This window comes from Lutra lutra, chromosome 4 (genome assembly GCF_902655055.1).
Source record: "Lutra lutra chromosome 4, mLutLut1.2, whole genome shotgun sequence".
Taxonomy (NCBI): Eukaryota; Metazoa; Chordata; class Mammalia; order Carnivora; family Mustelidae; genus Lutra; species Lutra lutra.
The window spans coordinates 58,927,283-58,944,201 of record NC_062281.1 but is presented as its reverse complement, the minus strand read 5'-3'; the positions used below and the strand labels follow the sequence as shown (position 1 = coordinate 58,944,201).

The 16,919-nt window shown below is 36.0% G+C and overlaps 1 protein-coding gene across 5 annotated transcripts in view; it reads left to right on the top strand.

Moving 5' to 3' along the window:
- HNF4G (hepatocyte nuclear factor 4 gamma) overlaps positions 1–15,943 on the top strand; it is a 258,745-nt gene extending 242,802 nt beyond the window's left edge. For all 5 annotated transcript variants that reach the window (XM_047727302.1, XM_047727299.1, XM_047727298.1 and 2 more), the window contains 7 exons: positions 246–352; positions 2,610–2,765; positions 5,759–5,846; positions 8,047–8,199; positions 8,327–8,563; positions 9,508–9,630; positions 14,294–15,943. In XM_047727302.1, coding sequence (XP_047583258.1) covers positions 246–352; positions 2,610–2,765; positions 5,759–5,846; positions 8,047–8,199; positions 8,327–8,563; positions 9,508–9,630; positions 14,294–14,415 — 986 coding nt within the window. In that variant the 3' untranslated portion in view covers positions 14,416–15,943. The remainder of the gene's footprint in view (positions 1–245; positions 353–2,609; positions 2,766–5,758; positions 5,847–8,046; positions 8,200–8,326; positions 8,564–9,507; positions 9,631–14,293) is intronic.
- Positions 15,944–16,919: the final 976 nt, after the last annotated feature.

Genomic DNA, 16,919 nt, shown 5'->3' with positions numbered 1-16,919 from the left:
TGCTTTCTGACACGCCTACGATCACGAAGTTTCAAAAGGCAATATTTTATGAGATCTAATGACAGGCTTGGCCTTCTTTTTAAAAGTGGTGTGGAATAAAAAATAGGCTCAGTCATACCATGGTTTCCCCTCTGCCCCTTAAGCCCTTCTTTCTTTTTATACTATTATTTTTAAATTTAAAACTGTATTTCCTGACATGTAGTGAAAAGAACTGACCAGTGAATACTGTGATTTTTCTCTCCTAGCTGTGCAAAACGAACGGGATAGAATAAGCACCAGAAGAAGCACATTTGATGGCAGCAACATCCCCTCCATTAACACACTGGCTCAAGCAGAAATTCGGTCTCGCCAGGTACCTGCGGCACTCCAGCATCCAGTCCTGTCCAACAGAATCAAATGTCTATTTAGGCATAATTCAAAAATAATCTAAGTTCATTTAAATGGGCTCACTTCTAAAATGAACTACAGTTTTACTTTGAAAATATTAGGTGAAATCTTGACTTAATTTTGACTCTTCCTGGACAACTTCCTATTTTTAAACAGAAAAATGCAATGTATTTCAGTCTAATGTTGTTAAATGACAGCTTGTTTACAAGGTTGGTTTATAATACTGAATGTGTAGCACAATCCTCTGGGGGCAGGAGCTTACTTTACTGATTACGTCTGTAAAATCAGTTACTGTGACTTTTGGGAAGCTTGGTTGAGACCTATCCTCAGGGCTTCCTTCTTTGAAAATGGTTTCTGAACTAAAGAATTCACCTTGGCATCCGTTTTGGAAACAAGTATTTAAGGGAAGAGCCAGAATCCAGAAACCAATGGAGAAGGAGTTTATTATTTTAAATTTCTAGAATGAGATATCAGTTCCAAAGTTTAAAATTATTTGTCATTAGTTATATACATAAAAAGAAATCATTTAAGAATCAAATGAAGGGGCGCCTGGGTGGCTCAGTGGGTTAAGCCACTGCCTTCGGCTCAGGTCATGATCTCAGAGTCCTGGGATCGAGCCCTGCATCGGGCTCTCTGCTCAGCAGGGAGCCTGCTTCCTCCTCTCTCTCTGCCTGCCTCTCTGCCTGCTTGTGATCTATCTGTCAAATAAAAAAAAAAAAAAAAAAAATCTTTAAAAAAAAGAATCAAATGAAGAAGGGCGCCTGGGTGGCTCTGGTGGTTGAACATCTGACTCTTGATCTCAGTTCAGGTCATAATCTCAGGATTGTGAACTCAAGGCCCATGTTGGGCTCCACACCCAGTGTGGAGCCTACTTTAAAAAAAAAAAAAAAAAGAAGACCTAAAATCCTTGCAATTTCCTGAGTGATAAGAGAGCCTTTTGTTAGTCATAAAATCTCCAACAGACCTCTTCAGAGTTTATGCTAATGAGGTGACATAGGGTGGGTCCCAGAAGGACCAAATTGGGATTCAAGGATTGGAAATTTCAACCCCACCTACTGGCTATCTGTGAAGAGAGGGGGCTGAAGACTGGGTTATAAAAACTCTTGAACAACAAACAGGTTGGTGAACACGTCAACATTTTGGAAAAGTGATTTCCCTGCAGAGGGTATGGAAGCTCTCCACCACTCCACACCCCTACCTACCTACCTTGTTTAATGCATCTTTTCCATTTGGTTTTTCCTGAATTGTATTTTTTATGATAAACTGGTCAGTGTAAAAAAAAAAAAAAGGATCAAATAAGAAAACCTTTTGAAGACAGTTTATTTTAACATTGCCTCATGAGAAAAGTTAATGATATTTTTCTATTATAAAAAATTATGAAATAGCTAACTATTAATCAGGTTCTATAATGAGTCAGTGCAACTACTTTCATTTTTGATAGCACGAGGGTGGTATGATGAGCCTAACATCTCCATTATCATCAATCCTTGATTACTTAATGATCCTATAGAGCATTTGCAGAATGGCTTAGGAGGCTGTGAAGAAATAGACATACACATAGATAGACACACGCATGCACGCACACACACACACACACATATATGTTCAAAAATTAAGTTTATAAGAACTTTTAGAAAGCAATTTTAGAAGAAAAACATCTTAAAACCACTTATATTTTATATAGTTCAAAATTATATATAATTGAAAAATTTTTTCAGTACAGGTTAAGCTTCTCAATGTTGCTGAGTCAAAAGTTGGTTTCTTAATTTTACTTTGGTGGGCTTCTGTGTCATGAAGCAACATTGCTAGTTCTGGCTTCTCTTCTAAATCGTTTTTCCTGTTTGGTAAACTGTATCCACTGGAAACATTTTTTTTTTTTCTGTAAAAATAAAATCACAAAGCATGTTCCATGTGACTATGGCATATCTTTTTGCATAGTCATTTTGAATTAGGAAAATCCTGGAAGTTGAGTAACTTATTTTATGGTTTTGCCAGTAAAAAAGGTACTGCTCCCAGAACATAGTACTGTGCAGGGAATATTTACAATTTAGCTCATACTGAGAGGTATGTTTGTCTCAATTTTAAAATGTTCTGTGTATGTCAAGATACTGTGGCAATGAGAGTGCCCACTTCAAAGCTGTGTACTTGTTAAAGTCATAGAAAAAAGAGAAATACTGCTCATTATTATTTTAAATGGTAAATTAATGTGATCTTCATGCTAGATCTCAGTCTCCAGCCCCGGCTCAAGCACTGACATAAATGTTAAGAAGATTGCAAGTATCGGTGATGTCTGTGAGTCCATGAAACAACAGCTCCTCGTCTTGGTGGAATGGGCTAAATATATTCCTGCCTTCTGTGAGTTGCCACTGGATGACCAGGTATAGTTAAAAGATGTCATGAGTGCTTTCGGAATTTTTTTCGAACTTGGCTATGTTTTTGTGTTTTTTAAATTATGTTTATAGTAGATTGACCATATTTAACAAAGATTCAGTTAGAGAAAAAGATTGGTTTTCTTGTCTGTTCACCTTGTTCTCTCAAAAGGCACAACTATTTAACTTCTATTTTAGGGGTCCTGCAGATTTATTTATTGGTTGAAGTTGAGGAAGACAGGGTTCTTCCCTCCTAGAGTTTAAAAAGCTTTAGTGAGGAAGAAAAACAGATAGCAAGGAACTGCCATTGTGAGAAAAGTATTGGCAGAATAAATATCTGGAGGCAAGTGGTACGCTGTTGGGTCTTGGTGTTTATGGAAGGTGCCATATAAAATTCCACTGAAATACCAGACCACTCATAGACAGAAACCACATAGGTTGTGTTGGTGTCTTTGTAGGCACTTTATTCAATTAACATAAAATTTTGCCTTTCATGTTGTCAATTTTATTCTAGCGTTCACTATATAAAAAGAAAATATCTGGCAAAAAATATCTCTAGAATCATACTCTGAAATGTACAGAGAGATAGAATTCAGATACAATAATCTTTTCCTATTACATATATTTTCATATTTTGTAATATATACCTTAAGACATTTTAATTAATAGCTAAGAATTTTAATTTCGTAGTCTATGAAAACTAGATTATTCACTTCAGATTCATTTTGAATGCTTCCATCTAAGTAGTTAATAATATTTTGTAGATGCCAGTAGTTTGAAAATTTTTATTCTGCCACATTGAGTAAACCATCGTATGTATACCTAGCATATATTTTTATACCTTCTGACCAGTGCCCTTTACCATTAATACACAAAAACAAAGAAACAATCAAAGGGAAAGGTGCGTGATTGTTTAAAAAATCCAGGAAGGCCAAAATATTTACACAACCAGAATGAAAAGTGATCATAGGAAGTCAGCAGTTATATTTCTAAGACAGCATTTCACATAGTGAACCAAAGAAAAAAAAAAAAAGTGCTATGAAATCTGAAATCATTCTTAAAATGTTCTGTAACTGCCTTCCTGGTGTGAGTCAGGGTTATTGACATATCATAAAGATAGCTTGGCTCGGAAGGTTATTTCAGAATGAATAATGCTAAATTGCTAAAACATATGTGTGTGGTCTCACCTCAAGCCATATAAGTAGGGTTATGTTATTTATCATTTTAATATTTTTATTATCACTCCTCTTTAAAAGTTGCTGACTTGTGTATGAAGACAATGATTTTAAAATTGGAAAATTAAAATCCAGTAACCTGACAGAAAGAGTTTGTATTTACCAAAGGACACTTGAATACTAACAATATAACATTAATAGCCATGGAATGGCAAATGTCCATTGTGGTTAAGTCACTAATAGAAGTAGCTTTCAGTTGCATTATATATTACATTAGTTTATTTAGTCCTCTCAAGAGCTCTGGCATAAATGTTATTATCTCCACTTAACAGTGTTTAAAACTGACCCTAGATCAGTGAAATTCACTCAGAAAATTCATCAAACAAATATTTTGTAGGACTACATTTCAGTTTTAGGAACTGTGAGGATTTGGCAATAAAAATACAGATTGCGTCACTATTCTCATAAAGTTTGCACTCTATTTGGGAGAGACAGACAATAAAAAATATACAGATTATGAGTAAGTCAATTCTAGGTGGGGATAAGTTCTATAAAACAGAATGGAATGAGTTGGAGAATAACCGGAGTGGAATGGGAAGACATACATTAAGTTGGAGATTAGACATTTTTCCTGAGACCTGAATGACAAGGGGCCAGGCATGCCAAGATCTGAGGACAAAGCATTCCAGGGACAGGAACATCACATTCAAAGGGTCTGAGGCAAGTAGGAATAATGTGCCTGGAGAAAAGTGAACAAGGGATGTGGAAAGATAAAACCAGAGAAGTGGGTGGGGGCAAAGCGAGGCCAAGGTTAAGGAGTTTGGGGTTTATCGTAAAGATAATAAGGAACCAGTGAAGAGTTTTCAGCAGAGGAGTGATATTAAGTGATTATTATCTTGAAAATATGTTCTGGGAAGCTCTGTCAAGGATTTAGGATGGAGGAACCAGAAAGGAAGCGGGCATACCTATTAGCTCAGGCTAGGCAAGATGAAGAATGACAAAGGCTCCATGGGGGGTGAGGCAATGGCGAAGCAGTGCCTAGATTTGCTGTACAATTAGAACAGAATCAAAATGGACTCTTGTTTCTGACATTAACGAGTATTTTGGATGATGGGGCCATTTACTAAGACGATGAAGATGTTGGAGACACATTAATTTGATGTGTTATATTTGGAATGCTTCCTATTCTTCCTGGTGGTGATGTTAAGTAGGCAGTTGAGTATATGCATAGAGCTCAGTTGAGAGCTTAGTGCAAAGAGTTAGAGATTCAATCTAGAAAGTGTCAGCAAGCAGATCACCCATCCTCTTCACAAGTCCTCCCTTGCTTTTGTTTATTCAGTTTAGTATGTGTAACAGAGTGTGTTTTACATATACTTTCTTATGTAGTCCTCTGACTATACTTGGAGATTTTTATCACTGCCTCCATTTGATAGATGAAAACAAAAGAGTCCCAAGCTTACTGGTGAGCTTATCTAAGGTTGAACAGATAGTACATGGCCAAGCCAGGATTTGAAATCTGCTTTGTTTGATTCTCTTTCATCCTAAAACACTTTTCTTTCTGCTTTTTGTTGTTGGTGGTGGTGGTTTGTTTCCTTTCTGTTGACTTGGAAGTTTTAGATTTTTGAAAAGTAAAACTCTGTTGACATGGTAAAATAGAAAAATAGAAAGCTTAGTGATGGCAAGTCTCTATGAATATTACAGTTTATTAAAACAACAACAAAAAAGATCCCAGGCTTAAAGAACGCTGAGTTAATCAGACACATATTATAACATCTTCTAATCATCATATTTTATAATTAACTGTTAAACTTGAAATTTTTCATTAAGGTCGCACTGTTGAGAGCTCATGCAGGAGAACATTTACTGCTTGGAGCTACGAAGAGATCCATGGTGTACAAAGATATTTTGCTTTTGGGTAAGTTTTTTTTTTTTTAATTTAAGAAGAAATTATGCATGCTTCATCCTTACACAGGGTCTATTCTGTATGTACTAAGCATTCATAGACACTGTCTAATGGTACTCTTACTTTACAAATTGGATTTAATTGATTGTGTCCTCACTCAAGGCCCTATCTTTCCTTGACTTGATTGCAAGGAAGTTTAGAGGACATTGAGACATTCAGGGTGCATTGAGATTTAAAAATAAGAATTGGAGAACGTGGTTACAAAGTACAAACTTCCAGTTGGAAGTTAAATAAATACTAGGGATACAGCATACAACGTGGTGACTATAAACACTTGCTGTATAATATGCGGGCAAATTGTGAAGAGAATAAATTCTAAGCATTCTCATCACAAGGGAATTTTGTTTCCTTCTCTTTTTATTGTATCGATGAGAAAATGGACATGAGCTGAAACTATCATGGTAATTATTTCACGATATATGTAAATCCAATCATTGTGCTGTACACCTTAAACTTATACAGTGATATATGTCAATAATTTCTCAATGACACTGAAGGAGAAAAACTTAAATATAAAAGTGAGCTGTTGCTCAATAAACATAATATTGAATTATGTTTAAATCATTACAGGACAAAGAGTTAGTGGTCTGTGTGACCATTTTATTGGAGTCTCGGTGTTGTTTCACACTCCTTCAGTGTCTACTTAATACTTGTAATTATATTGTTTTATACACGTGAAGGAACATGTTTATTTCCTAGGATATCGTGGCTAACAGTATGATGCAAAATCCCGAGTTAAAAAAAATAATTTGGTGACTGTGTCTGAGAATTCTGATAGTTAAGTAGCAGTGCTGGAAGAGGCAAAAGTAGGATGGCAGGTTGAACAAGAGATAAGACACGAAGGGAAAGCTCTCGTTTTCCTTAAGTAATTATTCCAATCCCCCACACCTTACTTACCTTTTAAATTAGGTTTCCTATTGAGAGAGTTGAGGTCCCTGGAATAATTATTACCTCCACCTCTCTCTGGCTGTATGAAATGGTGACCAGATTGTTTATTCTATTTTTGTGATAGATGTTATGTCCCAAAATAGAAATAAATTGAATGTAATATAACGATAGCTAATCTTTGCTGAGGACATACTATGTAAGATGCATATCTCTTCATGCTTTACATGTAAACACACACTATCTTGTGTAATCCTCATGATGACCCTGAGGGGTAGGTATTGTTATTCTGTAGGTGGAGAAATGCCTGCAGAGAAAGTTTACGTAAAGTTACAAACCTAGTGAGGGATAGAGCCAGGATTCTAAACTGCATAATGTGACTTAGAGACTATGCTCCTAGATTCTGTTAAATACTCTCTTGTATTTAGAAGACTGCTCTCATACTGTTCTCAATATAGATTTGAATACAATATACCTAAAAACCCAAATGTCTTTGCTACCTAGTTCTAAATTGTTTTGCCGTGAATAATTAGGTAAACTGACTTTTCATAAGAGGAACAGGGTTACATTTTTCGAGCTCTTTGGCACATGTTATTACACTGAAGATTATCTTGCCTGCAGTGAAAGAATTCAGAATATTCTGCTTTTTACAAAACCAGAAAATAGCAACCTAGCTGTTTTGTTAGGAGCTTTTGCATTATTGTCATTATAGCCAGAGATTTTGAAATTAGAGCGTCCTTAGGGATTAGGTAGTCTAGTCTCTATCCAATTTCGGAACTTTCTAGAATTCATCTACTTAGACTTGTTAAAATTGTGTCTCGAGAGTTATTACAGCTACATATACCTAGACCACTAAAGGAGTCCTATTTTTATCCAGTGTAAACAAGGAAGTTTCTTTAGGTTTTGTGTTACACTCTTTAATGAGTAAGACACTAAGAGATAACTGACTAGTGGAAAGCTAATCATTACATTTTGTTTCTCCCTTGTCAATTATTAGCTTGTTATTGGTCTGTACTTTTATGTTATCATTAGTGACTGAGGCTGTTAAAATGCATGTGATCATATTATCAATGTCATTGATCCTTGACGTGTTCTTAAGTTTTTCTAACATAACTGACCTAACTAACACTGCTGAGAGGAAGTACTATTACTACTCCTTCAAGAGAAGAACCATATAAAACATTGATGTGTAAAAAATTAAATCATATCTGACGGTCTTTTGTTGGGGAGGTGGCTGACCTTTTTTTTTTTTTTTTTTTTTCCCCAGGGAACAACTATGTAATTCACCGTAACAGCAGTGAAGTTGAGATCAGCCGTGTGGCCAACCGGGTTCTAGACGAGCTGGTACGACCATTTCAAGAAATTCAGATAGATGACAACGAATACGCTTGTTTGAAGGCAATCGTATTTTTTGATCCAGGTTTGTTTTCAGAATTCCATTAAAAAATAATGATAATGAAAACTAAACTATTACTTCATATTAGACTGTTTACTCTCACACTCTAGTAAGATTCAATCTTTAGATTGCTCTTTTCTTCCTTTATTAGATGCAAAAGGGCTGAGTGATCCGGTAAAGATTAAGAACATGAGGTTCCAAGTGCAGCTCAGTTTGGAGGACTACATCAACGACCGGCAGTACGACTCCCGGGGGAGGTTTGGCGAGTTGCTCCTGCTCCTGCCCACGCTGCAAAGCATCACTTGGCAAATGATTGAGCAAATACAGTTCGTGAAGCTTTTTGGGATGGTTAAAATCGACAACCTACTTCAAGAAATGTTACTGGGTGGTGAGTACATTTAAGAATTTCCATTTTATATCTGGGCATCCCACTCTGTACAAGGTTGACCTACTGATTTTTTGCCTGTGATATACGGAACTCAGGTTTTTACATTTAAGAAAGTCTGCAGAACCCACTGGATGGAGACAAAAATACTTGAACGTATTGAAATCCTCATTCTTACTAGTGTCCACCATCTTTATGCTATACAGTTCCTCTTGCCTTAGGTTTTATTCTTTCAAATATGGTAAATAGAAATATACTTCCTATTTTTAGTACTCCTTGGGGTGAATTGTATATTTTTAAGCCTTGACTCCTTTGAAAGCTCAAGGATACCAGCATTGCAATATAACCTAAAAATATTCATAGTAAAAATCTGAAAAATAAACACTTTGCTCCTGAAATAATTAATTGACAAAACACAACAAAAAGGGAAAAATGAGATTTCATTGAGGCAATAAATGTCAGGAATGAGGTAAGAAATCATTTATTTTGTGCTCTGATCTAGATTAAATTTCCTTGTAAAATCACTTTATTTTATTTTAGTTTAGTTTTAGTTTTCTGGTACTTAATGTGTTCCTAATGACATCTTTCTGAAATAAAAGTTGTTTATGCTATTAGTGTGATCCCAAATACTATAAACTTGAGGTAAGTGATTCTTGGAATTGCCTTAACAACAGGCAGCAAACCTAATGATTCCAGGAAACGGCACACAAGGTCCATTATTAATATACAACATAATATGATACAACATTAATCTAACCAATGCACAGTGAAAGCTGACATTGTCCTTAATATGGCAGCAGTTCTATTAATTTCTTTTTGAAATCCCAAAAAGCACTTTGCCAAAATAGCAATATTCAAGCTGTCAATCAGAACATTTGTTGCAAGGTAAACTTGCTGGTGTCGCTGATTAAATTTCACTGATGCAAGCATCTTTTTATCTTCTGTAGGTGCTTCCAATGACGCTAGTCATCTCCATCATCCCATGCATCCACATTTGTCTCAAGATCCATTAACTGGACAAACTATACTTTTAGGTCCCATGTCAACGCTGGTTCATACGGACCAGATCTGTAAGTATCTGGGCCACTTTTCAACCTTGATACTTTTTTTTTTTTTTAATCTTTTTATAAACATATAGTGTATTATTAGACCCAGGGGTACAGGTCTGTGAATCTCCAGGTTTATACACTTCACAGCACTCACCATAGCACATACCCTCCCCAATGTCCATAACTCCACCACCCTCTCTCGAATCCCCTGCCCCCAGCAACCCTCAGCTGGTTTTCAACCGTGATACTTTTTAAACTTAATTGTCTGAGGAAAAGTGGGATTTGGGGAAAGAATCTGTCAGTATCCAGAAATTGCAAAAAATTAGGTACCATTTCCTCTCTAGGACTCAACTGTGGGAGATTCTGACATTCAGCAATTCACTTATTCTCTTTAGGCCTGACCTTGCTCCCTAAAATAGGATGTGAGCATGTAAATGCTTCCAAAGTACACCAGGATGTAAGGGCAGTCCTGGTATTGCCTGGTCATGCAGGACTGTAAGAAGGACTGTGCAAACTGAACCCATGCAAAGAAATCTTAATAATCAATAGGAAAATTATAGTTTGCTTGTGACCTTTAAAAATGTTTGCCAAAACTTTAAGAACTCTCTTAACTACAGGTTATAAATGTCGTGAGATATTTAAAAATAATAATCCTGAGATTTATTTAGTTCATTGTAATATAAACATTAGATTCATCAGCATGTTTTATTTCTTTGTTAAAAAATTTTGAAGTGTAGGGGCGCCTGGGTGGCTCAGTCGGTTAAGTGTCTGCTTTTGGCTCAGATCTTGATCCCAGAATCCTGTTCAGTGGGGAGTTTGCTTCTCCTACCTCTGCTCCTCCCCATCACTCGTGTGTGCTCTCCCTCTTTAAAATAAAGAAATAAAGTCTTTAAAAAAATTATGAAGTGTAGCTCAAACAGTGCTTGCCACCTTCTCCTCCTCTAACTTGTAAGTGGAAGTGAGCATCTTTTTTATGCCTTGATGAATTTTACTGTTTTGGAAGTTTGGATCGGCTTCCAACATTTTCCTTTGCACTTTCCATCTCTGAAGTGTCTCTGAGAATCCATTTAACGTGAAGTTTTGTTGTTTTGTTTTGTTTTGTTTTAACAGGTTTCACTTCCTCAGGGACATCTTCATCCTTTTCAGCACAATCAGTTTCTTCACTAATGTCCATCAGTTCTCCTTCACTAAGCTCTAGAATGCAGGTTTAGAGACTCAAACAGCAACAACATCTGCATTCCCAGGGGCAGCTAATTCTTGTCTGACTCCATCCATGCTCCATTCACTTCTAGCATAATCACTTTTTGTTTCTTTTTCTTTTTTTCTTTTGCCAATTTTACTTTACCCAGTTTTTGCTAAGTGTCATGAGAATATGGGAATTTATCACTAGGAGACAAGGAGGCAACACAGCTACACAATTAAAGTTGTCAGTATACGAACTGAATAAAATGTATTCAGTGACCAGTCACAGACAAACTTAAAGATGTGATGTGATTGGTCACTGATCATAATGCACATCTGTTACTGAGCTAAGTAACGTAGACCAGAGAGTTAACGGGTGAAGTTTCTATGTATCAAGTTACTCACAGTTAGTTGTGAGTTACCGAGCTCGCTGAAATTTGAACCATGTTTTTATAGGACTGGTGCTGTTTACCCAAGCTGTGATAACTGAAATTTGTGCATGTCAGATTTGTGCAGAGTGAGGCCTCTGGGAAAGCTCTTTGGAACTAAAATGATTGTATGAATAGTAGGGGTTAGTACCTGATAGTGTTGCAGATTTAACACAAATTCTAATTTTTAAGCTACCTCAGAGATAAAAACCTCTATTTGACAAACTTTCTAGAATTGTGTCTGAATTTATACTAAGTAATCTCAGATTTGCCTTGGATGTATCTCTCTCTCTCTCTTTTTTTTTTTTAAAGATTTTATCTATTTATTAGAGAGAGAAAAAGAGAGCACAAACATAGGGGAGGGGTAGAGGAAGAGGGACAAGGAGACTCCCTGCTGAGCCAGGACCCCCCCCCTGCCCCCGATGTAGGGCTCCATCTCCATCCCAGGACCCTAGGATCATGACCTGAGCTGAAGGCAGACACTTAACTAACTGAGCCACCCAGGTGTCCAGATGTATCTCCTCTAACACGAAACCAGCTAACTCACTGAGATTCCATGAGTTGTCATGTAATTATGTCATGTAATTATGACATGTAATTATGTCATGTAATTATGATGCATACTGGTATTACCTACTGACTTTACAGCAACCTTTAATAACTAGTTACAATGTGGTTTCATGGAAATGTTCAATGAAATGTAACAATTCAGTGCATATGATCTCACTGCTACCAAGTGATATGAAAAGTAGAGGCCACAGAAATACTTATTACCACTGCTATCCCTTAGATACAAATACTGGGAAACCTATGTGTAAATTGTGTCTGAAACACAAAGTCCTTTGAATATATGATAGAGGCAGAAGTAAAATTGTTAAAAAAAATATATGTATATATACAACTTACAGAAATAGTATAACCTGTGGCTGTAAATGTACTTGAAAGACATTAATTTGGGACCATCCTTGCAAAGCATATGTTACCGTTTTCAATTCATAGTCAAGAGCAGAGAGGGAAGCCCATTACCATCTCTATTAGAGATGAGTTATTCATAAACTCAGAAAATAAAACACATTAACAGCATATTAAACATTGTAGGCATCAACTGGCAAGAAAGTTTAACAATTCTGCTGGTGGTTGAATCTTTTACTTTTTAAATGCTAGTTTTCTAGTATTTTTGAAAGCATATTTACTGACTCTAATCTTTTTAAAATCACATCCTATTTTTCATCTTTATTTTCCCTCTTTCAGCATAATGTTTATAAGAATCATTTGTTTCGTACAAAGCAAAACATCAAACACACACACACACACAAATTTAAGCTCATGTGTATTTTTCTGGCCTTTTAGAGCAGACCATTGTAGTCTTAGATTTATCCCGAATATCCAGAAATAATTTTTTAAACAAATATGGTTATCCTTTTGTCAATTAAGCTCTACCTAAAAATATGGGTTCTAAATAATTGCTAAGCCATATTTAACAATATAAAGTCAATACATTAAAGAAAATGAGGCAAAAGGGAACTTTGCTTATTTTTGTATAGAATTTTAAAAAGCTATTTTGGGGAAAAATCTATAAAGTTTGCAGTGCCTCAGTATGATTATCAAACATTTTCTACTTGTTCTGTTAAATATGTGGAATGGTAATAAATGTAAATGTTAAAATATTTCAGGTCTTTAAAAATTAAAGGCCTAGACTAGTTCCTAGATTATTTTATAATATAGTAAAAGTTTGCAATGGGAGGATATACTATTCTACGCAATGAAGTATTCAAGCTGTAACTTTATTTTTCAATTACTTGGGCTGGTTCTTTGCATCAATGGAGAAGGGATAGATGAGCTCAGTGGTAACAGAATAATTTTGAAGCAAAAAAGTTGGTATTTTTCAGATGCTTTTACCTGTGATATAGGTTTCAAAGCACTTGAAAAGTATCTTAACTTTTATTTATTTATTTATTTATTTTTTAAAAGATTTTATTTATTTGACAGAGAGAGAGATCACAAGTAGGCAGAAAGGCAGGCAGAGAGAGGGAAGCAGGCTCCCGGCTGAGTAGAGAGCCCGATGCGGGGCTCGATCCCACCACCCTGAGATCATGACCCGAGCCGAAGGCAGAGGCCTCAACCCACTGAGCCACCCAGGCGCCCGTATCTTAACTTTTAATGTCATCTAATATTTTGAGTTAGTGGAATCCAAACCAAATATATTTTATTTTATGTGCATTTTTTATTGCAAAAACTGTGACGTTTTCTAAGATTTGAAAAAAAAAATAGCCTTTTGTGAATTGTTTTTGTTGACTTTTTTTCCTGCTGTGTCTGTAAGAGAATGAAATGCTCATAAATGCTGTTAAGAAAGGCAGGAAGTGACTTTTAAGGGACTATTAAGAGACTATTAAAATGTTCAGGGGCGCCAGGGTGGCTCAGTGGGTTAAGCCTCTGCCTTCGGCTCGGGTCATGATCTCAGGGTCCTGGGATCGAGTCCTGCATCGGGCTCTCTGCTCAGCAGGGACCCTGCTTCCTCCTCCTCTCTCTCTCTCTCTCTGACTGCCTCTCTGCCTACTTGTGGTCTCTCTCTGTCAAATGAAAATAAATAAAATCTTTAAAAAAAAATAAAATAAAATGTTCAAGTATGGGGATCCTGAGTGGCTCAGTCGCTTAAGTGTCTGCCTTCAGCTCAGGTCATGATCCCAGGGTCCTGGGATTCAGCCCCATGTCAGGCTCACTTCTCAGCAGGAAGCCTGCTTCTCCTTCTCTTCCTCACTCCTGCTCCCTCTCTAGCGATCTCTGTCTCTCTCTTAAATATATAAATTTAAAAATCTTGGAAAAATCAAAAAAAAAGATGTGCAAGTATGCTCTATTCCATTTGAATGCTATCTGAGAGTTCAGAAGGCAGTGCAACTCCAATAGGTCTTCAAGGAGCTCCTAATGTATTAGATAATCCTACTTTATCTATTATCTTTTTAAAAATATCTCCAAAAAATAAAAATAAAAATATCTCCAAAATAAAATAATGCATATTGGTGTCACGCAGTACTTCCTGGGTCACCCTCACATCAAATTCTCTGCTTCTCTTTTAGCAACTCCTGAGACCCCGCTCCCTTCCCCACCACAGGGCTCTGGACAAGAACAGTACAAAATAGCCGTCAACCAAGCTTCGGTGATTTCACACCAGCCTCTCTCCAAACAAAAGCAATTGTGAGAGTGTGTTTACTCCTGAATGGCACTGCGTAAATGTGAAAACTTGTTGGTCTTGACATAACTCAGGATAGTACTTTTGGCAAACTTTGAGCCAAGGCTTCTTTATGGTGCTGTTGTAAGATGGGATCCTGTTTTTTTTTGTTTGTTTGTTTATAGGCTCCTTTTGTTTGTTGTCCCTATTGTTTAAAACTTTCCAGTGTGAGCAGTGTATATCTGAATTTCCACATGTCTGTATAGTGTATTTTTCCAACTTCCCTTGCACTGTCCCTGAACTAGTTGAATCTTATGTACTGCTTTCATTTGTTGTCTTGATATTAATTTAAATCTGTAAATAATTGCTTCGTTGTGATGTGATGCAGAACTAAGTGGTCTTTTTTGACCAGAGCAGTAAATCAGCAACTCCAGATTAATGTACAATGAACCAAGGTTTTTTGTTGTTGTTTTGTTTTTTATCAATTTTAAACTTGCCAATTAGAAAATTAAAGCAGTTGCTATACAACAGGAAATATTTCTTTGAGGAAGGATCGCTTGTGGGTATCCTGTGGCTAAAAAGCATCTTTCTGGCCCACAGTTAAATATGTCCATCTTTAGCTTAGGAAGTCATAAAAAGCCATTCCAAGGATGACTGGCTATTCCTTATAATCTGCCTCTATTTGAAGATGTACCTTGAGGTAAAACATGTTTGTTTTACCAGTTAGGATACAGGATAAATGGTTTAAGGAAAAAAAAAAAAAGGAAACCTTTAAAACAGTGGCTCAACCAAGAGAGACATTGATTTTCTCTCCTAAAACAATCTAGAAGTAGTCACCGTTGACTAGAACTTAGCACATGTTCACATCCAGTTCCCAGCAAGGCTGGGAGAGCAGCCTTTAGGTGGCAAGCCTCGAGCCCACTACACTGCACCAGTCTGGGAGAGTGCTACTGGGAGACAAACTCCCATCTGTCACCTGTGTGTTGTCACACCTAAGACTCACAGGTAACAAACATTCATAAACCTGAGGAGTAGGAGAGCCACCAGCTTCACGCCCAGGTCTGCTTGACTTGAATGAGAATAAATCTTTGAGGTGGAATGAAAAATGTGAGCTTCTCACTATGGTCTTTAAATGTATACAATTGAGAGATAACTGAATACTGTCCATCCTATCACCTTAGCACATACTCACATGTAATCAATGAGTGTAAATTTGTTGCAGCGTGAATAAGAAACCACTCTTGTAGTTTTAATGTCTTCGCACCCCACCAAAAAGAAACATTTGAAAACAAATTAAAAAAAAAAATAAAAGATAGAATCCCAGATAGGTTATGATGAAAACAAACACATTCAAATCACTGGCTTGGCAGATTTTCAAAAATCCAGTGGACTGAGGAGTATAGTTCATTGGAAACCTTATTTGATTTAAAGCTGAAGCTTATTTAAAACAGTTAATGTTGGACCACCTCAGGAAACAGTGACCTCTCTCTCACACATACACACACCACACACATTTATTCAGAAGCAGGGAAATACTGGTTGAGTAATTATCAATGATCTAAAAAATAGTGTCCCAACCTGAATTCCGTGATTTTTACAGAACCTCAAAATTTCTGAAATTTCATAATCCCCACTTAATTCTATAAAGAAAAGGGTTCTGTTAATGTTAACTAACTTATTAACTCAGAGTGGAAAATGGTTTATTAGAAGGTATTATTGATTTAAATAAAATCAAAATTCCTTCAATAGCTGGTACTGGAAAACTATAAAATGTACCTTTGAAAATGAATGATGGAAGAGGAAAGTTTACTTAACTCTTATTTTATGGAAATTAACTCTAGCGTCTCCGTTTCATGCTTTTCATCTTTAAAAATACAAATGTCTTTTGTAGACCTCTGTTTAACTTTTTGTGCTGTTCTCTTAATAGATATTTAAAAAAATCTTTAAAATATAAAACATAAGATTCATTTTTAGCAAGCCCTTTAACTTATCTGCATATACTTACTAAACAAACTTTGTTTTAGAAATTATTGCTAACAATTTTGTTTTAATAACTATGGTCAGGGAATTTTTAATATAATATTTTTGTATACTTAACTGCCAAAAATGCTGGGCAAAGAGGAACTGAAGTTTTCAGCATATTTTCAAAATATTGATAATGAAACTTACTGCTTTTATATAGCACAAAACTTTTTTTCAGGTAATAAATATGAATAATTTATTGTGAAATAGTGATTCATTTTATAAATGTAAAATTATTTTTATAAATTTTATTGTTGAAAATCAAAACTTACTAAATTTTGTAAGTGTTAAATTATAGTGAGATTAAAATATTTCTAAACTGTGATATGTTGTTTCACTGAACTTTCTAAATAAAAATTGAGAAAAAAAACTGAAGTAGGGTTGCTTCATTACTGTTTAAAATGATTTTGTAATTTTAGGGGCGCCTGGGTGGCTCAGTGGGTTAAGCCGCTGCCTTCGGCTCAGGTCATGATCTCAGAGTCCTGGGATCGAGCCCCGCATCGGGCTCTCTG